Raw genomic sequence first — 20,886 nt, 5'->3', positions numbered from 1 at the left:
CCCCGGCGGGGCCTTCTGCCACCATCGAAGCCTCGGCCTTCGATTTGGCGGAAGCCGTTTTCCCTTTCATGCCCCCTCAACCGGGTTTTAAAAAGTGCCAGCGGTGTGCTAGGCCTATATCTCTCACGGACCCACACAACTGGTGCTTGCAGTGTTTGGGTCCTGAGCATCAGGCCTCTTCTTGCACCCGCTGTGCTACTTTAAAGAAAAGAACATTAAAAAATCGCTTAATTCAACAGCGTTTGTTATTCGGTGCCGAGATGTCCGACCCCGTTCCTTCGACTCCGGCTTCGGCACCGCTTCAGTCGGCACCCTCGTCTTCGACGCCGCGTGATTCCACACCGGCATCCCAACAGTCAGGTAAGCCGGCTAAGAAGCCTTCCCCGCTGGAACGTCTTCCGGCCTCGAGTGCAGTGAGCCCAATCCTGCCGCCGGTTAGACGCCAGCGGAAGCGCTCCGCCCCTATAGAGGTGAGTCCCTCGACATCGGGCTCCTCATCTCCGGGGCGTAGAGCGGCACCGCAGGTACCGCAGAAGAAAAAAGCGGTACCGGTGCCATCCCTCGATGACCGCATTACGGCCATCCTTCAGGTGCAGCTTAAGGAGCAATTAGAACGACTCCTTCCTGCTATAATGACACCGAACCTTCCGGTGCCAGTCCGCACCGAGCCATCGGTACCGGTTGTACATCAACCCGTATCGGTACCGGTTGTGGAACCTGTCTTACCTGCTTCCACTGTCTCGGTACCGCTTCACCAAACCTCATCGGTATCGATGCCAGTCCTTGCACCGGAGCCGAGAGCTCACCATCAATCGGTACAGACTTCGGCACCGGTGCGACCGATAACTTCGCCTGACTCGGTATCGATGAGGTCGGGTAAGTCGGTACGCAAAACCCGACACATGCAAACATCGACACCTGAGTCTCGGGACCATTCTTCCCATGTCAGAGACCCTGATCTGTGGGGAGACTCAGAGGAACCCTTTCTTTCTGAAGGAGAATGTTCCTCAGAGGAGGAGGATTCGGCTGTCCCTGACCCATCCTCCAAACAGGCCACTTCCTCTTTCTCCAATTTCTTGAAAGAGATGTGTGAGTCTTTGTCCGTTCCTTTGGAGGCTGAATCCAAAAAGTCTAAAGCTTTTTTGGATGCCCTTGATTTTGATCAGCCTCCAAAGGAATTTTTGAAACTTCCCCTTCATGACATCTTGAGGGAAACTTTCTATAAGAATTTAGAGACTCCTTTAACTGTCCCAGGGGCCCCACGTAAACTGGATTCTCTATACAAAGTAATTCCCATTCCTGGGTTCGACAAACCTCAACTTCCACACGAATCCTTATTTGTCGAATCCACCCTTAAAAAGACTTCAGGAGCCAGTGTATATGCATCTGTCCCTCCTGGCAGAGAAGGAAGGGCCATGGATAAATTCGGTAAGAGGCTCTACCAAAACGCTATGTTAGCAAATAGAGCTAGTAATTATGCTTTTCATTTTTCTTTTTATTTAAAGCATCTCCTTACCACCATGGCTTCCTTCGAAAAATATCTTCCTTCCAGAAAACAACAATCTTTTCACTCATGCTTGTCGTCTCTATTCCAACTTCGTAAGTTTATGGTTAGGTCCATATATGACACCTTTGAACTTACATCCAGAGCGACAGCTATGTCGGTGGCTATGCGCCGTTTGGCCTGGCTTCGGGTATCCGAGGTAGGAGACAACCGCACACCAGGAGGAATAGTGAGAGCACAGGAAGACATCGCCCCACCCAAAGAACAGGAAAAAATTTCAAGAGTATCATTGGAGGAAGAAGACTGGCCCTACTCCAAGGACGTGGACCAACGCCCCCCAAGGAACTCCCGAATAAAGAAGATGGGGATCATCGTAGGCGACTCCATCATACGACATGTGGACAGCTACACCGCAGGAGGAAGAGAGGACAGAGTCGTCACCTGTCTGCCTGGAGCAAGAGTGAAGGATGTGACCAACAGGATCTCCAGGATCATAGATGGAGCAGGGGGAGAGGACACCGCTGTACTTATCCACGTGGGAACAAATGATGTGAGCGGGCGGAAGTATGACAGGGAAGAGCTGAAGGGCCAGCTCCGCTCTCTCGGAAGACAACTGAAGATCAGGGAGGTGAAGGTGGCCTTCTCTGAGATCCTCCCAGTACCAAGAGCGGATGGAAAGAGACAAGGGGAATTGCAAGTAATCAACGCCTGGATGAGACGATGGTGCGAAGAAGAAGGCTTCGACTTCGTGCGCAACTGGACGGCGTTCTGGGGAAAAAGCAAGTACTACAGAAGGGACGGACTACACCTCAACAAGGAAGGAGCAAGAGTTTTGGCAGGCAACATGAAGAAGGCAATCGAGAAGGCTTTAAACTGAAAGACAGGGGAAAGCCGACAGTCGACCACCGGTCGATGGTACGGATAGTAGGATGCCCCGACGAAGAAGCCAAGGACAACTACACCTATACAAGAGAAGACGACCTCACAGCCAATAAGGGAGAAAAATCAGGAAGGGACAACTCAGACACAGGAGGGGACGACCACACAGCAAACAAAGGTGATAACACAGGAGCAGTAAAGGATACCGTAATTGAAACTACAGGGAAGGCCAAGAGTAGAAGGTCCAAAAAGGTAACACGAAGGGAACTTAGATGTATGTATACGAATGCTAGAAGTCTGGGTAACAAAATGGGGGAACTAGAGACAATAGCAAGACATGACATATTGGATATCATTGGCATAACAGAAACATGGTGGAATGAAGAAAACAAATGGGACACAGTACTACAGGGATACAAACTGTATAGAAGAGATCGAGTAGGGCAGAAAGGTGGAGGTATTGCTCTATATGTTAAGGAGGGAATAGATTCTGTTGAAATGGTTACAACAGAAATGAAAGAGAAGCTTGAATCACTCTGGATCAAAATTCCTGGTCAATATGGCGCAGATACGAAAATTGGCCTTTACTATCGTCCACCAGGACAGGCGGAGGAAACTGACTCAGAAATGATGGAGGAAATCAAACAAGAATGCAAGACAGGCAATGTAATTATATTGGGAGACTTCAATTTCCCAGGGATAGACTGGAAACTAGCAACCTCCAACTGCGGCAAGGAAGCCAAGTTCCTGGAGGTGCTAGGGGATTGCTTCCTGGAACAAATGGTAAAAGAGCCGACAAGAGGCAACGCCACCTTGGACTTGGTCCTAAATGGCCTCACGGGACCGATAACAGAAGTGGAAGTCATAGTTCCACTGGGAACGAGTGATCACAATGTAATCAACTTTAAACTTGACATCGGGAAAGGGAAACATGCCAAAACCTTAACCACCACCTTGAACTTTAAAAAGGGTAAATACGATAGCATGAGAGCCATGGTAGAAAAACGACTCGAGAAGATGGTGGACAAACTTGAAACGGTTGATCAGGCATGGACCCTACTGAAAAAAACTATCACAGAAGCACAAGATCTCTACATTCCGAGGATTTCCAAAGATCGGAGAACAAAGAGCAAAAGAGAACCGGCATGGCTTACCATACAGGTGAAGGAAGCCATAAAAGAAAAGAAGGACTCTTTCAAAAAATGGAAATGCATAAAGACAACCGAAGCCTGGAACAAACATAAAGATGATCAGAAGAAATGTCACAAGGCGGTGAGGGATGCAAAACAGGAATATGAGGAAAAAATAGCCCAGGAGGCCAAAAACTTCAAGCCCTTCTTTAGATACGTGAAAGGGAAAAAACCTGCAAAAGAGGCAGTGGGACCCCTGGACGACCAGGGAAGAAAAGGGTACATCAAGGAAGATAAACAAATCGCAGACAAACTAAATTCCTTCTTTGCGTCCGTCTTTACGAAGGAGGACACCTCAACAATACCTGAAGCGGAGAAAGTGTTTGCAGGAGAAATAGAAGACAGCCTCACCACAGTTGAGGTGGACTTAGACCAGATATACTATCAGATCGACAAACTTAAAAGTGACAAATCCCCTGGACCGGATGGGATTCATCCGAGAGTCTTAAAGGAATTGAAGTTTGAAATCGGAGAGTTATTGCAAAAACTTGCAAACCTGACAATCAGAACTGGACAGATACCGGACGACTGGAGGATAGCGAACGTCACCCCAATTTTCAAAAAAGGATCGAGAGGGGAACCGGGCAACTATAGACCTGTTAGTCTTACGTCTGTCCCTGGCAAGATGGTTGAAGCACTGATCAAGGATAGCATAGTCCGGCACTTGGACGCATACGACTTGATGAAACCCAGTCAACATGGATTCAGGAAAGGGAAATCATGTTTGACTAATTTACTCCAATTTTTCGAGACCGTGAACGAGCAAATTGATAGTGGGAAGCCGGTGGACATAATATACTTGGACTTCCAGAAAGCGTTCGACAAAGTTCCACACGAAAGACTTCTCAGGAAACTACAAAGTCATGGCATAGAGGGGGATATACAAAGATGGATAGGCAAATGGCTGGAAAACCGAAAGCAGAGAGTGGGCATAAATGGGAAGTTCTCCGACTGGGAGAAAGTGACTAGTGGTGTACCCCAGGGCTCGGTACTTGGGCCGATCCTTTTCAATATTTATATCAATGACCTGGAGGAAGGAACATCCAGTGAGATCATCAAGTTTGCAGACGATACAAAACTATGCCGGGCAATCAGATCGCAGGAGGATAGAGAGAAACTCCAGAGCGACTTGTGTCGGTTAGAAACATGGGTGGAGAAATGGCAGATGAAGTTCAATGTGGAGAAATGCAAGGTAATGCATTTAGGCAATAAAAATAAGGAATACGAGTATACAATGTCAGGTGCAACTCTGGGGAAGAGTGAACAAGAAAAGGACCTAGGTGTACTGATAGATAGGACCCTGAAGCCGTCGGCACAATGCGCGGCAGCGGCAAAGAAGGCAAATAGAATGTTGGGCATGATAAAGAAAGGAATCTCGAGTAGATCAGAGAAAGTTATAATGCCGCTTTATAGGGCAATGGTCAGACCACACTTGGAATACTGTGTCCAACATTGGTCCCCCTACCTAAAGAAGGATATAAAGCTCCTGGAGAGGGTGCAGAGACGAGCAACAAAACTGGTGAAGGGTATGGAGAAACTGAAATACGAGGACAGACTTATAACACTAGGATTGTTCTCCCTTGAGAAAAGGAGACTGCGTGGGGATATGATCGAGACCTTCAAAATACTGAAAGGAATCGACAAAATAGAGCAGAGAAGATTATTTACATTGTCCAATTTGACACGGACTAGAGGACATGTAATGAAGCTGAGGGGGGACAGGTTCAGGACTAATGTCAGGAAGTTCTGCTTTACTCAGAGAGTGGTTGACACCTGGAATGCCCTCCCAGAGGAGATTATGACAGAATCGACCATCCTAGGCTTCAAGAGCAAACTAGATGCATATCTCCTTAAGAGAGGCATATAAGGATTTGATGGACTATAAATTACGCCAGGTGTACACCTGGCAGGGCCTCCGCGTGTGCGGATCGCCGGACTTGATGGACCGAAGGTCTGATCCGGAGAAGGCAGTTCTTATGTTCTTATGTTCTTATGTTCTTAACCATCAAGATCGGTTAGCCAACGCCCCATGCCTAGGGGATGAGCTCTTTGGGGAATCCATGGACTCAACCACCCAAAAGCTCTCTGCTCATGAGACACGCTGGGATACCCTGCTCAAGAATAAAAAGAAGCCTCCTCCACCAAGACCATACAGGCAGCAATCGGCTTATCAACGCCGTTTCACAGCCCGTCCATTGCCTACCACTGCTCAACAACCTCGACGTCAGAGGCAACAGCAACGTCAGCCTCCCAGACAGCAGCAACAACAGCAACCTGTGAAACAACCTCCTCAGCAGAAGTCACAGCCCTTTTGACTTCATTCTCCGCAGTATAGCCAGTATCCCTATTCCTGCTCTCCTGCCTCAACCTATAGGAGGTCGACTTTCTCTGTTCCTCAGCCGGTGGGAAGTAATCACTTCGGACCAATGGGTCCTCAACATCATCCGCCACGGCTACTCTCTCAACTTTCAGACTCTTCCCCCTCAAAGCCTGCCAAAAGAGTCTGCTTTGAACAGTCCTCAATCAGCCCTCCTTATTCAGGAGGTCCAATCCCTCCTCCTTCTGAACGCTATAGAGGAAGTTCCTCTAGATCAAAAGGGGCAGGGATTCTACTCCCGTTACTTTCTAGTTCCCAAAAAGACAGGAGATCTCAGACCCATCCTAGATCTTCGCGATCTCAACATTCATCTGGTAAAAGAAAAATTCAAGATGCTTTCTTTAGCCATCCTTTATCCCCTTCTAAATCAAACCGACTGGCTATGCTCCCTCGATCTCAAAGAGGCTTACACTCACATACCGATCAATGTAACCTCCAGACCATATCTCCGATTCATGATCAATCATTGTCATTACCAGTACAAGGTGCTGCCCTTCGGTCTTGCCTCCTCTCCAAGGGTATTCACCAAATGTCTCATTGTGGTAGCGGCATTTCTACGCTCTCACCACCTTCATGTATTTCCTTATCTAGACGATTGGTTGATCAAAGCCACATCTGCTCAAGCAGTTCTCATGGCTACCAACCAAACCATCCAGTTTCTACGAATCCTGGGGTTCGAGATCAATCTACCCAAATCTCATCTCATCCCCACTCAGAGACTTCAATTCATTGGAGCGATCCTGGATACACTCCTAATGAGAGCTTTCCTACCATCCAATCGTCTTCAAACCCTTCAGTCTCTATGTCAGCAAGTGCTTTCCCTACCTTCCATCTCAGCCAGACAAATGATGGTACTCTTGGGGCACATGGCATCCACAGTTCATGTCACACCTCACGCACGTCTTCACCTGCGCACTCCTCAATGGACCCTTGCTACTCAGTGGTCCCAAGCGTCGGATCCTTGCTCCCGACATATATCTGTGACATCATCTCTTCGTCAGTCTCTTCAATGGTGGTTGGTATCCTCAAATCTATCCAGAGGTCTTCTGTTCCATCAGCCTCCTCATCAACTAGTCATCACCACCGACGCCTCCCTGTACGCATGGGGAGCTCACTTGAACGAGTTCCAGACGCAGGGTCTTTGGTCAGCCCAGGAAAGGAAGCATCAAATCAATTTCCTGGAACTCAGAGCGATGTTTTACGCCCTCAAGGCCTTCCAACACCTCCTCTTTCCTCAGGTCCTTCTGTTGTGCACAGACAATCAGGTTGCGATGTACTACATCAACAAACAGGGTGGGACAGGCTCTCGCCTTTTATGCCAGGAAGCTCAGAAGATCTGGACTTGGGCCATAGATCATCATCTCTTCCTGAAAGCTATATACATTCAGGGGAAACAGAATTCCTTAGCGGACAAACTCAGCAGAATTCTCCAACCTCACGAGTGGACGCTCGATCCCGTAACTCTGCAGTCTATCTTCAATCAATGGGGCACTCCTCAGATAGACCTCTTTGCAGCTCCTCACAATCATCAGCTGCCCCTTTTCTGCTCCAGACTTTACTCTCCACACCGTCTCACAGCAGATGCTTTTCTCCTCGACTGGTCGAATCTGTTCCTGTACGCCTTCCCTCCTCTGCCTCTCATGTTGAGAACCTTGTTCAAGCTCAAGAGGGAACGAGCCACCATGATTCTGATTGCTCCGAGGTGGCCCAGGCAACATTGGTTCTCCCTTCTACTTCAACTCAGTTCCAGGGAACCTTTTCTTCTTCCTCTGTTTCCTTCTCTGCTTACGCAACAGCAGGGAACCCTTCTGCATCCCAACCTCCAGTCTCTACACCTGATGGCTTGGTATCTCTCGGGCTGAACTCGACTGATACTCTTTTGTCTCAGCCCGTTCGTTCCATTCTGGATGCCTCCAGGAAGCCAGCCACTCTACAATGTTACCATCAGAAGTGGACGAGATTTTCTTCCTGGTGTCTTCTTCATCATCTTGAACCCACTTCCTTAGCAGTGGAGACGTTGTTGGATTATCTTCTTTCCTTGTCTGATTCTGGCCTGAAGTCCTCTTCCATCAGGGTCCACCTCAGTGCTATTGCAGCTTTTCATGAGCCAGTCCATGGAAAACTTCTTTCTGCTCATCCCCTGGTATCCAGGTTCATGCGTGGGCTTTTCAATGTGAAACCACCTCTTAAAGCCCCTCCGGTTATCTGGGATCTCAATGTGGTTCTTTCAGCTTTAATGAAGCCTCCATTTGAACCTTTAGCTACTTCTCCTTTCAAATTTCTCACTTGGAAGGTACTTTTCCTTATTGCTCTTACCTCTGCCAGGAGGGTCAGTGAGCTTCATGCGCTGGTTGCAGATCCACCTTTTACGGTTTTTCACCATGACAAGGTGGTTCTGCGTACACATCCAAAGTTTCTCCCCAAGGTTGTTTCTGAATTTCATCTCAACCAATCCATTGTTCTGCCTGTTTTCTTTCCAAAACCTCATTCTCATTCTGGGGAACAAGCTCTGCATACTTTGGATTGTAAAAGGGCTCTTGCTTACTATCTGGAGCGTACGAAACCCCACAGATCAGTTCCCCAACTTTTTCTGTCCTTTGATCCGAACAAATTGGGACGTCCTGTTTCTAAACGTACGTTGTCAAATTGGCTTGCAGCGTGCATTTCATTCTGTTATGCTCAGACCGGACTGACACTGGAAGGTTCTGTCACGGCCCATAAAGTCAGAGCAATGGCAGCATCTGTAGCTTTCCTCCGTTCCACTCCTATTGAGGAAATCTGCAAGGCTGCTACTTGGTCCTCAGTTCACACTTTTACATCTCATTATTGTCTGGATGCATTTTCCAGAAGGGATGGTCACTTCGGCCAATCTGTTTTACAAAATTTGTTTTCCTAATGGCCAACCTTCCCTCCATCCCTCTTTTTGTTAGCTTGGAGGTCACCCATCAGTCAAGAATAGCTGCCTGCTTGTCCTGGGATAAAGCACAGTTACTTACCGTAACAGGTGTTATCCAGGGACAGCAGGCAGATATTCTTGCGTCCCACCCACCTCCCCGGGTTGGCTTCTTAGCTGGCTTATACTAACTGAGGGACCGCGCGCCTCTGTCGGGCGGGAAGGCACTCGCGCGTGCGCGGTGCGGCCGAGCTGGAACTTTCTAAAAAGTTCTTAGAGTGCAATCACTCTAAAATTGTCCGTACCGGGGCTCCGTCGGTGCCGTCACCCATCAGTCAAGAATATCTGCCTGCTGTCCCTGGATAACACCTGTTACGGTAAGTAACTGTGCTATATTACAATTACAGTTCATGAATGAGGGGATCAGAGGGGGAATTTGAATTTTATTAAATGTTTAGTTTTAAAAGAAAGAATGTTTATGGGATACATTTGATTGAATATGAGATTGAAAGGATGGGAGGGTGGGATTTAATTTTATCTATTAATATTATAAATGATAGAATTTCAAGCAATATATTCATTGTCAATTGTTTAATATGTATGCACTTGTTGTAAGATGAAAAATGGATAAAGATTTATAAAATTTCCAAATGATTAGTCATTTTAGAATCCAATAGTTCAAATTCAAATCCTTCTTTAAGAACAACTGCTAATCCTTCTCCTCTTCTACCATCACGATTTAACATAAGAATTTTAAAATTAGCCGGTAAAAGATCGTTTATGATTGGATCCTAATCAGAAATCAGCCAGGTTTCCGTTAGAAAAAGACAGGTTATTTGCTTGCTGATGATCCAATCCTTAATTAAAAAAGCTTTGTTTCTAACAGATCTAGTATTAAGATATGCACATGAAACATGAGCAGATGTATTAAGCATAATAAATGTAATAGTTCTAATAGGTTTCACTTCCCTAACCCTTTTTTTAAAGGTAGGTTGATTAAATTAATTCATTGTTAGAAAATCATGTTGCCCTTTCATATGATACTATATTATTTGGTACATCTATGAGATTTAAAAGCCCAATTTCTGCAAATAATAATAAACTTCTATTAATATTAACAGGGGTTGCCATTCAGCAGATTACTGGAAACTGGAAAAATTTCACTAAACTGAATTATACTTTTTGGTGGAATTCAGTATGTCATATTTATAAAATGGAGAGAGTGCTTGCCATGCAACAGGGAAATTATCACAAGTTTAAAAAGATTTGGGGGCCATTGATTAATTATTCTAATGATCAGACATCTTAAACACCTTAGTATTAGATTAAATATAGGGGGGATGTGAAAGATAATTGATAATTGTTTATTATTAATATGGGTGGGTGGGTAGGGATTCTTTTATATTTATATGTTTGAAGGAATTTAAGTAAGATTGTCAAGTGATTAGTTAAAGATTTTCTGTTTGACTATTATACAATTGTAATATTTGAAAATTAATAAAGATTTTTTTTTTTAAAGGTAGGTTGATGTCTTCCATTGCTTGTAATTACACTGATCTTACTTGTTCTATCTTCCCGTTGGTTAACTATAAGTCAAGATTATCAAGTTTTTGTAACTTTTGATTAAGATAAATTGAATGTAACTGTGGATAAAGTGAATTAACATCCTTAATACTACCGCCCATTAAATAAAATCAATAAAAGATTAATAGTTGCAAATTATTATATCTCCTTCTTAACAGATTAAATATAGTGATTTTCAATGAAAAGCTGTGTGAGAGGCTGAAAAGTTAAAAAAAAAAAGTATGAGAATAGGTGAATGTCCATATACGAGCACCGGCCATGCAAGCCTGCCCAGTTACTGGCCTTAGTTCCTTCAATGTATACTCATTGTTTTCTGATTTAGAGATCCTCTGTGTTCATCCCATGCTTGTTTGAACTCTGTCACTGTTTTCTTCTCCACCACCTATCAACCACCCTCTCCTTAAAGAAGAATTTCCTAACATTTACTCTTAATTCTACCACCCCTTAACCTCCAATTATGCCCTCTGGTTTTACCATTTTCCTTTCTCTGGAATAGATTTTGTTCTATATTTATACACTTGAAGTATTTTAACTTTTGAATCATATCTCCCCTGTCCCTTCTTTCCTCTAGGGTATACATATTCAGGGCTTCCAGTCTCTCCTCATACGTCTTCTGGCGCAAACCTACCATTTTCGAAACCTTCCTCTGGACCGCGTCAAGTCTTTTTATGTCCTTTGTCAGATACGATCTCCAAAATTGAACACAATACTCCAAGTGGGGCCTCACCATCAACCTGTACAGTTCTTTCGTGTATGGGCCTTCCTCCTCTGAGAGGCTCACTGGCAGCTCTTCTGGATGTGGATTGTTTTCTACGGGGTGTTCTGCGACTTAGGCCTCCATTGCGCCTTTCCTGTCATGTTCGTGTGTTTCTATTGTAGTTAATAATTAAGACCCTGTTTTTAATTGCAAATTGCTTTGAATTAATGATATTGCGATACATCCAAAATTTTAATAAAACTTGAAAAACTTGAAACTTGAAAACTTAATCTGGTTCTCAGCTCTCTTGTTCGTCTGCCGTATGAGTCTCTGGAGCAGGCGTCCCTTATAGATCTCATGATCAAGACAGTCCTCCTGGGGGCTATTACCACAGCCCATAGGGTTTCATAGCTTCTTCTACTACGACTATTTATTATTTCTTTAGTGCTGAGAGGCATACGCAACGCTGTACATTTTAACATACAATAAACAGTCCCTGCTCAGAAGAGCTTACAATCTAATTTAGACAGGACATTTCAGGGTTGGGGAGATTATAGTGGGTATAGGTATCTGACAGCAGTGAAGGGGGAGTTAAGAGTAGAAAGCAGTTTCAAAAAAGTGGGCCTTTAGCTGGGATTTGAATACTGCCAGGGACAGAGCACGACATATTGATTCAGGCAACCTAGTCCAGGCATACAGCGCCGCAAGAAAGAAGGGACGGAGTCTGGAGTTGGCAGTGGAAGAGAAGGGTACAGATAAGAGGGGCTTGCCGACAAGCGGAGATCATGGGGAGGAACATAGGGGGAGATGAGCGAGGAGAGATATCGAGGGCTTCAGAGTGAATGCACTTGTAGGTATCTCTCCTGCTGGGATCTTTTTCTACATATTATGGATTCCACTATGATGCTGTATTCTGTTCCTTCCTATCTTCCGAAAGTGGTTTCCTCCTGCTTTTGCTTCCTCTGGTTCAAGGGAGCAGGACCAGGTGTTCTGGTCCTTGGACATGCGCAGGATTTTGTTACGGTATCTGGGGGTCACCAAGTTTTGCCTCTCTTGACCACCTGTTTGTTCTGGTGAGTCCTGCCCGCAAAGGTAAGCCTGCTTCTTAGGCCACCTTGTCCAGGTGGATTCATATGGCAATTTCTGTGGCTTACATGGCTCCCGGAAAGAAGCCCTTCCCCCCCCTCGTGGTGCAGGCTCATTTTACCAGAGGTGTTTCATCCTCTTTGGCAGAGTCATCGGCTGTTTCTCTGAACAAGATTTGCAGAGATGCTACCTGGTCCTCTTTGCATACATTCACCAAGTTTTATAGGATCGATGTGGCGGGCAAGCAAGATGCTGCTTTTGGGGCCTCTGTATTGGCAGAAGACTCTTACATCCTACTGGCTCTGAAATAAAGTGGGATTGTAGAAGAATGAAAGATTAGGTTCTTACCTTTGCTAATCTTCTTTCTTGTAAATCCACACTTTATTACGGGATCCCATCGTATAACTTGCTGATTCTCCGTCTGCCTTTACAAGTATTGGTAAGCTGGCTTTCTGTTTTTTGACCAGCCTTTATAAGAGTGCCATCAGAAGGAGTTTAGGACTTAGTTTGGGGTGGGGAATCCCTGGTACAGGTACTCCCTTCTGACTGTGTGGGCTAAGTCTCCATATAGCAATGTTTTGTTCAGGTTTCTAATGTTTTATAACCTGTTCTATCATTTTTCATTGCTGTTTTGCATTTGTTGATATGAGCAGAATTGACTTACTTGTTGGGGAGTTTTCACGTTCCCCTCTCTCTTGTTATCCTCTACTGATGCTCCTGGCTGCTTTAAGACTGACTGAGGTTACAGAGACAGTAATGAGGTAAGAGGGGGAGGAGTTTTAAGTCTGAAGTTTGAGGCTTACTACAAAGTCCTGGTGGGTGGACAGAAATAACCCACTGGTTCCAGAATAAAGTGTGGATTTACAAGAAAGAAGATAAAAACATTGGCAATTAAAAAAGGATATTTTAATAAATTTAAAGATGTTTGGGGGCCATTAATAGATTATTATAGTAAATAGATTATTATAATAAATAAATTGTATTTAACCCCATTTATTATGTATGTGTAAATTTAAAGATGTTTGGGGGCCATTAATAGATTATTATAATAAATAGATTATTATAATAAATAAATTGTATTTAACCCCATTTATTATGTATGTGTGGGGGTGGGTTTTTTTTTAAAGTGTTGGATATTTATAAAGATATATGTATGGGGTTGAGGGAGATAATTCTTGTGGTGTGAAATTTGTAATAATTTCAAGTGGAAATGTATATTATGAAGTGATTTATTGTACACTTGTTAGAAAATTTATAATGAATAAAGAAATTAAAAAAAAAAAAAAAGAAAGAAGATAAGCAAAGGTAAGAACCTAATTTTTCAGTACCATACTACTTCGCTTCCTCCAATAAAAATCTCATAATTCCACCTGTAAGATATTAACATATGCATCCACCAGAGTACATATCTTCTCGGTCAATGGTCCACAGCTTTAGGACACCCTCCCAAATCACATCAGAATTGAACCTTTCTTGAACATTTTAAATCCCTTCTAAAAACCTTCTTATTTTCAGATGCATTTGGCTAACCACCCTTTTTTACTTTCTCCATTTTTTTTCATATAGTAGAAATCGATATGGATTCAGCATCACACTCTTGACCTTCCACTATACTTTACTCATCTTTGCTACTCTTACCTACTTCAACCTAATTCTGCCCCTCCCTCTTAAATTAAATTAAATTGATGAGATGTAAACTTCATAGATGTTTCTGTCGATGTGGTATGCCAAACATTAAATAATCTTGGAAACTTAGATAAAAAGGTAACTAAGAAACTGGATAAATAAGTTTTAAAAGAATAATACTTATTTAGAAATGGTAAATCCTTAAACTAGGTCTACTCATTCAGGTCTTTATCTAACAGTTACTTTGTTATTCTTTTGTAGCACATGAGAGAGGTGATAGAACACAAGCAGCAGCTTGAAAAGGACCACAATGAAGCACTGATTGTCCTACATGGAAAACAAGAGGAAGTTAAACAATTGTATCAGGTATTCACCTTGTAAAAGTTAAGTTTGGAGATGTCTGTCTGCTCATTAAAAAAAAAAAAAAAAAGGCAGAGAGGACATATGACTCTAGCAAGGTTAACTATTTTTAACTAGTATATTTTTTGAGAACTTACCAGAGGCAACCTGAGAGAGATGCATTGATAATTTGCAGAGCCTCATTGCATATATCATTAGGAGCTGAAATGCAAGCCCAAAAAACAGTGCTATTTCTGAAAAGAATTAGAATCACAACCAGCAAGCAATACGATCACACCTTTAGATATTTAAACATAACATTCTAGTGCAAAAGGCATTTGAGTCTTGAACCAGTGGTTTATTCACCTCTACTTGCAAGTTTGTGTAGAAGCCATTATCTACATTTTATGGTTCCGCCTCCCCTCTCTCTGCACTGTGCTCTGTTCCTCAGTTTCTCCTTCTACATGTGAATTGAAGGTGTCTTTCTACTACTACTATTAATTATTTCTGTAGCGCTACCAGATGCATGCAGCGCTGTACAGAGTCACAAAGAGTAAGAAAACAGTCCCTGCTCGAAAGAGCTTACAATCTAAACAGGCAAGACAGACAAACAAGGTCATGGATACAGTTAAGGGGAACGGTTAATCAGCTGGCTGGGTTGGAGGGCAGAGGAGTAGGGTTAAGGATTGAAAGCTATATCAAAAAGGTGGGTTTTCAGTCTGCTTTTAAACAAGGAAAGGGGCCTGATGGACAAGCTCGTGTAATTTATTCCAGGCATAGGGGGCAGCTAGATGAAAGGAACGAAGTCTGGAACTGGCAGTGGAGGAGAAGGGTAACGTTAAGAGTGATTTTTCTGAGGAACATAGTTCTCTGGGAGGTGTATAAGGAGAGAGAAGCGAGGAGAGATATTGAGGAGCAGCAGAATAAACACATTTGTAGGTCTGCAATAAGATCTTGAAGTGTATGCGATGGCAGATAGGGAGTCAGTGAAGTGACTTAAGGAGAGGGGTGACACTAGCATTGCGAGGTTGGTAGAACATGAGTCGCGCAGCAAAGTTTTGCACAGATTGCAGGAGGGAGAGGCGACACTGAGGGATACCAGGAGTAGATTGCAGTAATCCAAGCTTGAGGTTACAAGAGTTTGGACAAGGGTCCGGGTAGTGTGCTCAGAGAGGAAGGGGCGGATTTTGGTGATATTGAAGAGATAGAAGTGACAGATTTGGCAGCTTGTTGGATATACATAGAAAATGAGAGGTCAGAATCGAAGACGACTCCAAGGTTGCGAGCAGAGGAGACTGGAACAATGACAGTATTATTTACAGAGATGGAGAAAGGAGGAGATGGAGCAGAAGGTTTAGAAGCAAAGAGGAGCATCTCAGTCTTGGACATATTTAGTTTCAGATGACGGCAGGACATTCAGGTCAATGTCAGCCAAACAAGTAGAGAATTTTTCTTGGACTTCAGGTGAAATTTCAGGTGTAGAGAGGTAGAGCTGGGAGTCATCAACATAAAGGTCATACTGGAAGCCATGGGAAGAAATCAGGGCACCGAAGGAAGAGGTGTAGAGAGAGAAGAGAAGAGATCCTAAGACAGAACCCTGCAAACTTTGCAACATAGTAGGCAAAAGCTTATTACCTGATAATATGACACACGACCTACTGTTGCTGGAACAATGGTCAACTACTTGGCAGCTAGGCTTCAATGCTAAAAAATGCAAGATAATGCATCTGGGTAAGAGAAACCCGCGTAGAACTTATGTACTAAATGGTGAGACCTTGGTTAGAACCACGGCGGAACGCGACCTAGGGGTGATCATTAGTGAGGACATGAAGGTTGCCAATCAAGTGGAGAAGGCTTCCTCCAGGGCAAGACAAATGATGGGGTGTATCCGCAGAGGTTTCGTCAGCAGGAGACCTGAAGTTATGATGCCGTTGTACAAAGCCATGGTGAGGCCTCACTTGGAGTACTGTGTTCAGTTTTGGAGACCACACTACCGAAAGGACGTGCTGAGGATCGAGTCGGTTCAGCGAACGGCCACCAGGATGGTCTTGGGGCTCAAGGATCTCACGTATGAAGAAAGATTAAAAAAATTGCGGCTGTACTCACTTGAGGAAAGAAGAGAACGGGGAGATATGATTGAAACATATAAGTACATCACGGGACACATCGAGTCAGAAGATGATATCTTCTGGCTCATGGGACCCTCGACCACCAGAGGGCATCCGCTGAAAATCAGGGGAGGGAAGTTTCATGGCGACTCCAGGAAGTACTTCTTCACCGAAATAGTGGATCATTGGAACAGACTCCCACTCCAGGTGATAAAGGCCAGCAGCGTGACGGATTTTAAGAGAAAATGGGATACTCACGTGGGATCTTTAAGGGAGTAAATTCAGGGGAGGGGATACACTTGATATCTCCATAACAGTAACATATCTTATATAATCCTTACTACAATTTTAGATATCATGTAAAATTTAATAATTTTATCAACTATTATTCAATTATGAATCCCTTTCCCTCCCCTTATTTTGTTAGTTGCACACAATATAACAACTATTATAATAATTTATTTATATTTTATGATAAAGAAAATAAACCTACCCCCCCTCCTTTATCAAGTATCTCATTATAAAATGAATAAAGAAATATTTAAAAAAAGAACCTAATTTTTCCATACTGTATAGTCCTGGTCACTGTTAAGAATAACATTTTCTGTTTTGTAGGCAGTTCTTCCCCCTACCATTCCCCAAGTACCATAACCTGATTTTTGAAGGGGACAAGGTCTCCAAAGGGTTATTTTTGCATTTACCATGCATTTAGTCATTCAGATTTACTGTTCAACTTCACTATATTTTCATTTCCCTACTAACACTGTAAGTTGACCAATACTTGCTCTAGAAAACAATCACTGCAGATTTCTTTCTGCATGCCACAAGCTTGATTAAAATGCTATACCTTCACCATCTAACAGTCTGGAAATTCTCGAGGATCACCTAAATAGTATCTAAGCCAGAATATATTGTATATAATAATTTAGATATTGAAAGATCATATTTTACCTCCAAGCAAAATAGCCTTTGCATACATGGACCTCAGCTAATGATGAAAAACTAAAAGCAATAGTGCTTTTACAGTGGCTGACTTTTTGCCACATTTAATGTGAGAGCTGATGTCATATTGCCACAAAGATGCTAATTCCTAAGGAGTTGATCCCACATTTTAGGGGTTCTTTCACAAAGCTGTGGTGAGCAGTAAGTAACCTGTGCTTACCACAGCATAAAATGGCTTATAGTGAGGTACACTGACATGATGTGTGTACGCTACTGACACACTAAAAAAAATCAAATTTATTTTTTGTAGTGCTTGGAGCAGATCTTGAGGTGGAGAGTGGGCTTGTTTGGCACTAATCGGTTAGGGTGTAGGCATTGCCACCTGCTATCTGATTAGCAAAGGCACCTGAGTCTCTATTGCCTACAAAATAGATGGCAGTAGGGGCTCTTGTTGTAATGTGAAAATTAGCATGTAGCCATTAATAGGAAATTCAGCCATTTTACCCCAGCAATAAAAGTTGCCTTACTATGCGGGAATGACTCATGTAAGGGTGTGCTAAGTCCACGTTTTGCTGCTGTTTGGTAAAAAGGCCCTTTATAGTCTTAAATTCCTGTTCTTGTGCAAACCTACTCTATTCCTGAACAAATGGGTAGTTGATCCCATCTTGTGAGATTTCTTGTAGGAAGCCTCATTAGCATAGCTTTTTGCTCCTCCTCTTACCTCTAAACTGCCCTCCAACTTCCTAACTGTTGTCTTCCAACAAGTGAGACAGTAGAAGCTAGTCTTTTTTTCTGCTCGTGTTTATTTTTCTTTAATTTTAGAGCCACTGTCCAAAGATTACTGGGTATAGTGGCCATAGAGCTGCTTCCCGAGTCTGACTCGGGCTCTGGCAGATACTCATTATTCTTCATCATGCCAAAAAGAGAGGCTCCGAAGACTGAAGACTGATTCTGGATCTCAAAGTGGTCAATGGAGCTCTAAAAATTCCAAGGTTCTGCATGGAAATGGTGAGGTTGGTGATTGTCTCGATCACAATGGAGGAATTTCTGGCTTCGATGGAGGCATACCTCCATTTTTCCAGAGCACAGAAGGTTTTTGAGGTTCCACATCTTACAACAGCTCTTCCAGTTCAGGTCTTGCCCTTCGGCTTGTCAACAGCTCTTTGACTCTTTACCAAAGTGATGGTTGTTGAAGCAGTGCACTTACGCAGACTCGGTATCCGAGTTCATCTTTATCTGGACAATTGGCTCATCAGAGCCCCATCAAAGTCAGAAGGACACCAAGCAGTTCAACTAGTCATCCAGCTGCTGCAGAAATTAGGCTCAGTGATCAATTTTTGGAAGAGTCAATTCATTTTCACACAAGACCTGGAATACCTGGAAGTCTGGTTCACCATGAGAGCAAACCGGGCGTTCTTTTCACAATCACGCAGGGAGAAACTTCTCCAGTTGATTTGTGCCCTTTTGAATACTACCGCCCAACATCCTGGCAATACTTGTAAGTCCTGGGGTCAATAGTCGCAACAATCGATGTTACTTGGATAAGAGTCCACTTGAGACCAGGATGCATTAATCTCCTGTTGTAGTCCACAGAGGGATCTGCTGCATCAGCGGCTCCCTTGGACAATGGAGGTTCATTGCAGTCTAGTCTGGTTGTTGAATCCTCTCTCTCTCTCTCTCTCCCCTTCTCTCTTCAGGGGTAGTCCTTTCCAGACTGGGGAATTTTAATGACAGATGCCAGCTTTTATGGCCGGGGAGCTCTTTGTGCGGACAGTCCAGTTTAGGAACATTGATCTCTTTCCCAGAGAAAGTGGTCAAGAGCTTTGAGCGAGCGATCCAGCTGGCTCTCCTGCATTTACAAGAAGGTATTGATGAATAAGGCGGTCTGAGTCTTCTCGGACAATACCACAGCAGTAGCCTATGTCAATCACCATGGGGGCATCAGAAGCGCACCCTTCCAGCAGGAGGCGCAGTTGCTCTTTGCCAGTGCCTTTTTATGCTAAGGTATATCTCAGTTGATAATTGCCTTTTAGAATTTTTGTGACATCAATCTTTTTTTTTTTTTTTTTAATTCTTTATTCATTTTTAAACTTTCATCAAGTGTACAAAATTCATAATACACACTATTAATTAGACCACTTGAACATCTTATCATTATATCTTATAAATATAAATGCAACCCTCCCCCCACCCTCCTTCTAATCACATTATTCATTATAAGATCATAAACCCTCCCGTTAAACCCTTCCCCTCTTTCAACACTAAATGGTGTATAATTAATAGAAAAATGGCATTAATCATGACAAAAAGATGACATCAATCTATGATTTAAAGCTTGCTTGTATTTCTGAATTGATTGAATTTGTGCTCTATCCCTATTATAATATGGATGATTAACGATGTTATTTAGACATGTCTTTGCTATATGTGATAATCGGAGGGAAACAAGATTTATGTATGTGGTATGGAAACCAAAAAGAAATAAAGAGGAACCAGAGCAAAATTCACAAACACAACACTTATATCCTCCAGTTCAAATGCTGAAGCTAAAGCTCAAGGTTAACTATTTTATACCTAAAGCATACAGTTGAAGCACATATGCAGGGGAATTTGCCTCAGAAGCTACCGGGCAGTCATTGTGCCAGAGCTAGGAAGGAAAACCCAAATTCCTCATTGGTTAACCTTCAATATTCTATCATAGGCAACCTCACTGTGCCAACTATAACGGTAAGGTGATTAAATATTAATCTAGAAAAGTACAAGCCACACTTATCTGTTGCTTCATGGAAGACAGGCTTGATAATATGGTACAGGCACTAGTGAAAACTTCTTCTCCAAACAGCCAACGAAGGCCTACGTTTCATGATTGCAAAATCATTTCTTCAGGGCTCTAAGGAAACACAAAAACAGAATCATAAGAACATGAAATTCAAAAACAATATCCTATATCATCATCAGAACTAAAGCTTCCCAAACCTGCAGTTTACTAATGCTAAGAGTCTTACATAGTGAAAAAAATGGTGCTGCAGCGTCATTAAAAAGGCTCAGCATTGGACTTTGATGCTCTGGTGTAATGCCATATTCAAAAAATGTACCTGTACTTTCTTTATTTTAGGCTCAGATGGAAGCAAAGAAGGAACATGAAGGAGCAGTACTTCTACTAGAGGTAGGACAAAGGGATACATTTTAAAATTGACTTTTTTGAACAAGCATTGAGTGGTAGCTTTTCCAGATTTAGTTGTTGATGAATTTGTTTTCTCTTTATATTATTAACCCAAACACAGTATTTATACTTAATGGTGCTATTTTCTGAACAGAGGAAAAAGACCTAAAAAAAACCCCAAGTGTCTGTCCACTTGAAAGCACAATGATAGGTGGATATTTTCTATAGTGCATAAACTGGTTTCATATGCGTAGCACATCAGGATATCAAATATGACCTACGAATATTAGCACTCTTCGGCTTGTGTCATTTCCTCATTCATCCCTGCATAATGCATTTTTGTATATTTTTATAATGATTTTTCTTATTCTTTTATGCTTAGTAAATAAGTTAAATAATTTAAATGAACTTAGCTCATAGAAAACATGCTTCAACTTTAAAATGAAGCTCCCCCGTGCCACCTTCTTGCAAATCACATTGAGGGATACGGGTAATCAA

General features: G+C 42.9%; 1 protein-coding gene across 10 annotated transcripts in view; it reads left to right on the top strand.

The window, feature by feature from the left end:
• TSPOAP1 (TSPO associated protein 1) overlaps nucleotides 1-20,886 on the top strand; it is a 225,595-nt gene that overhangs the window by 94,136 nt on the left and 110,573 nt on the right. For all 10 annotated transcript variants that reach the window (XM_033922925.1, XM_033922922.1, XM_033922920.1 and 7 more), the window contains 2 exons: nucleotides 14,098-14,202; nucleotides 20,341-20,391. In XM_033922925.1, the coding sequence (XP_033778816.1) occupies nucleotides 14,098-14,202; nucleotides 20,341-20,391 (156 nt within the window). The remainder of the gene's footprint in view (nucleotides 1-14,097; nucleotides 14,203-20,340; nucleotides 20,392-20,886) is intronic.

The sequence above is a fragment of the Geotrypetes seraphini genome, chromosome 15 (assembly GCF_902459505.1).
Source record: "Geotrypetes seraphini chromosome 15, aGeoSer1.1, whole genome shotgun sequence".
NCBI lineage: Eukaryota > Metazoa > Chordata > Amphibia > Gymnophiona > Dermophiidae > Geotrypetes > Geotrypetes seraphini.
Note: the sequence above shows the minus strand (reverse complement) of the source record. Positions and strands in the feature narration are given on the sequence as shown.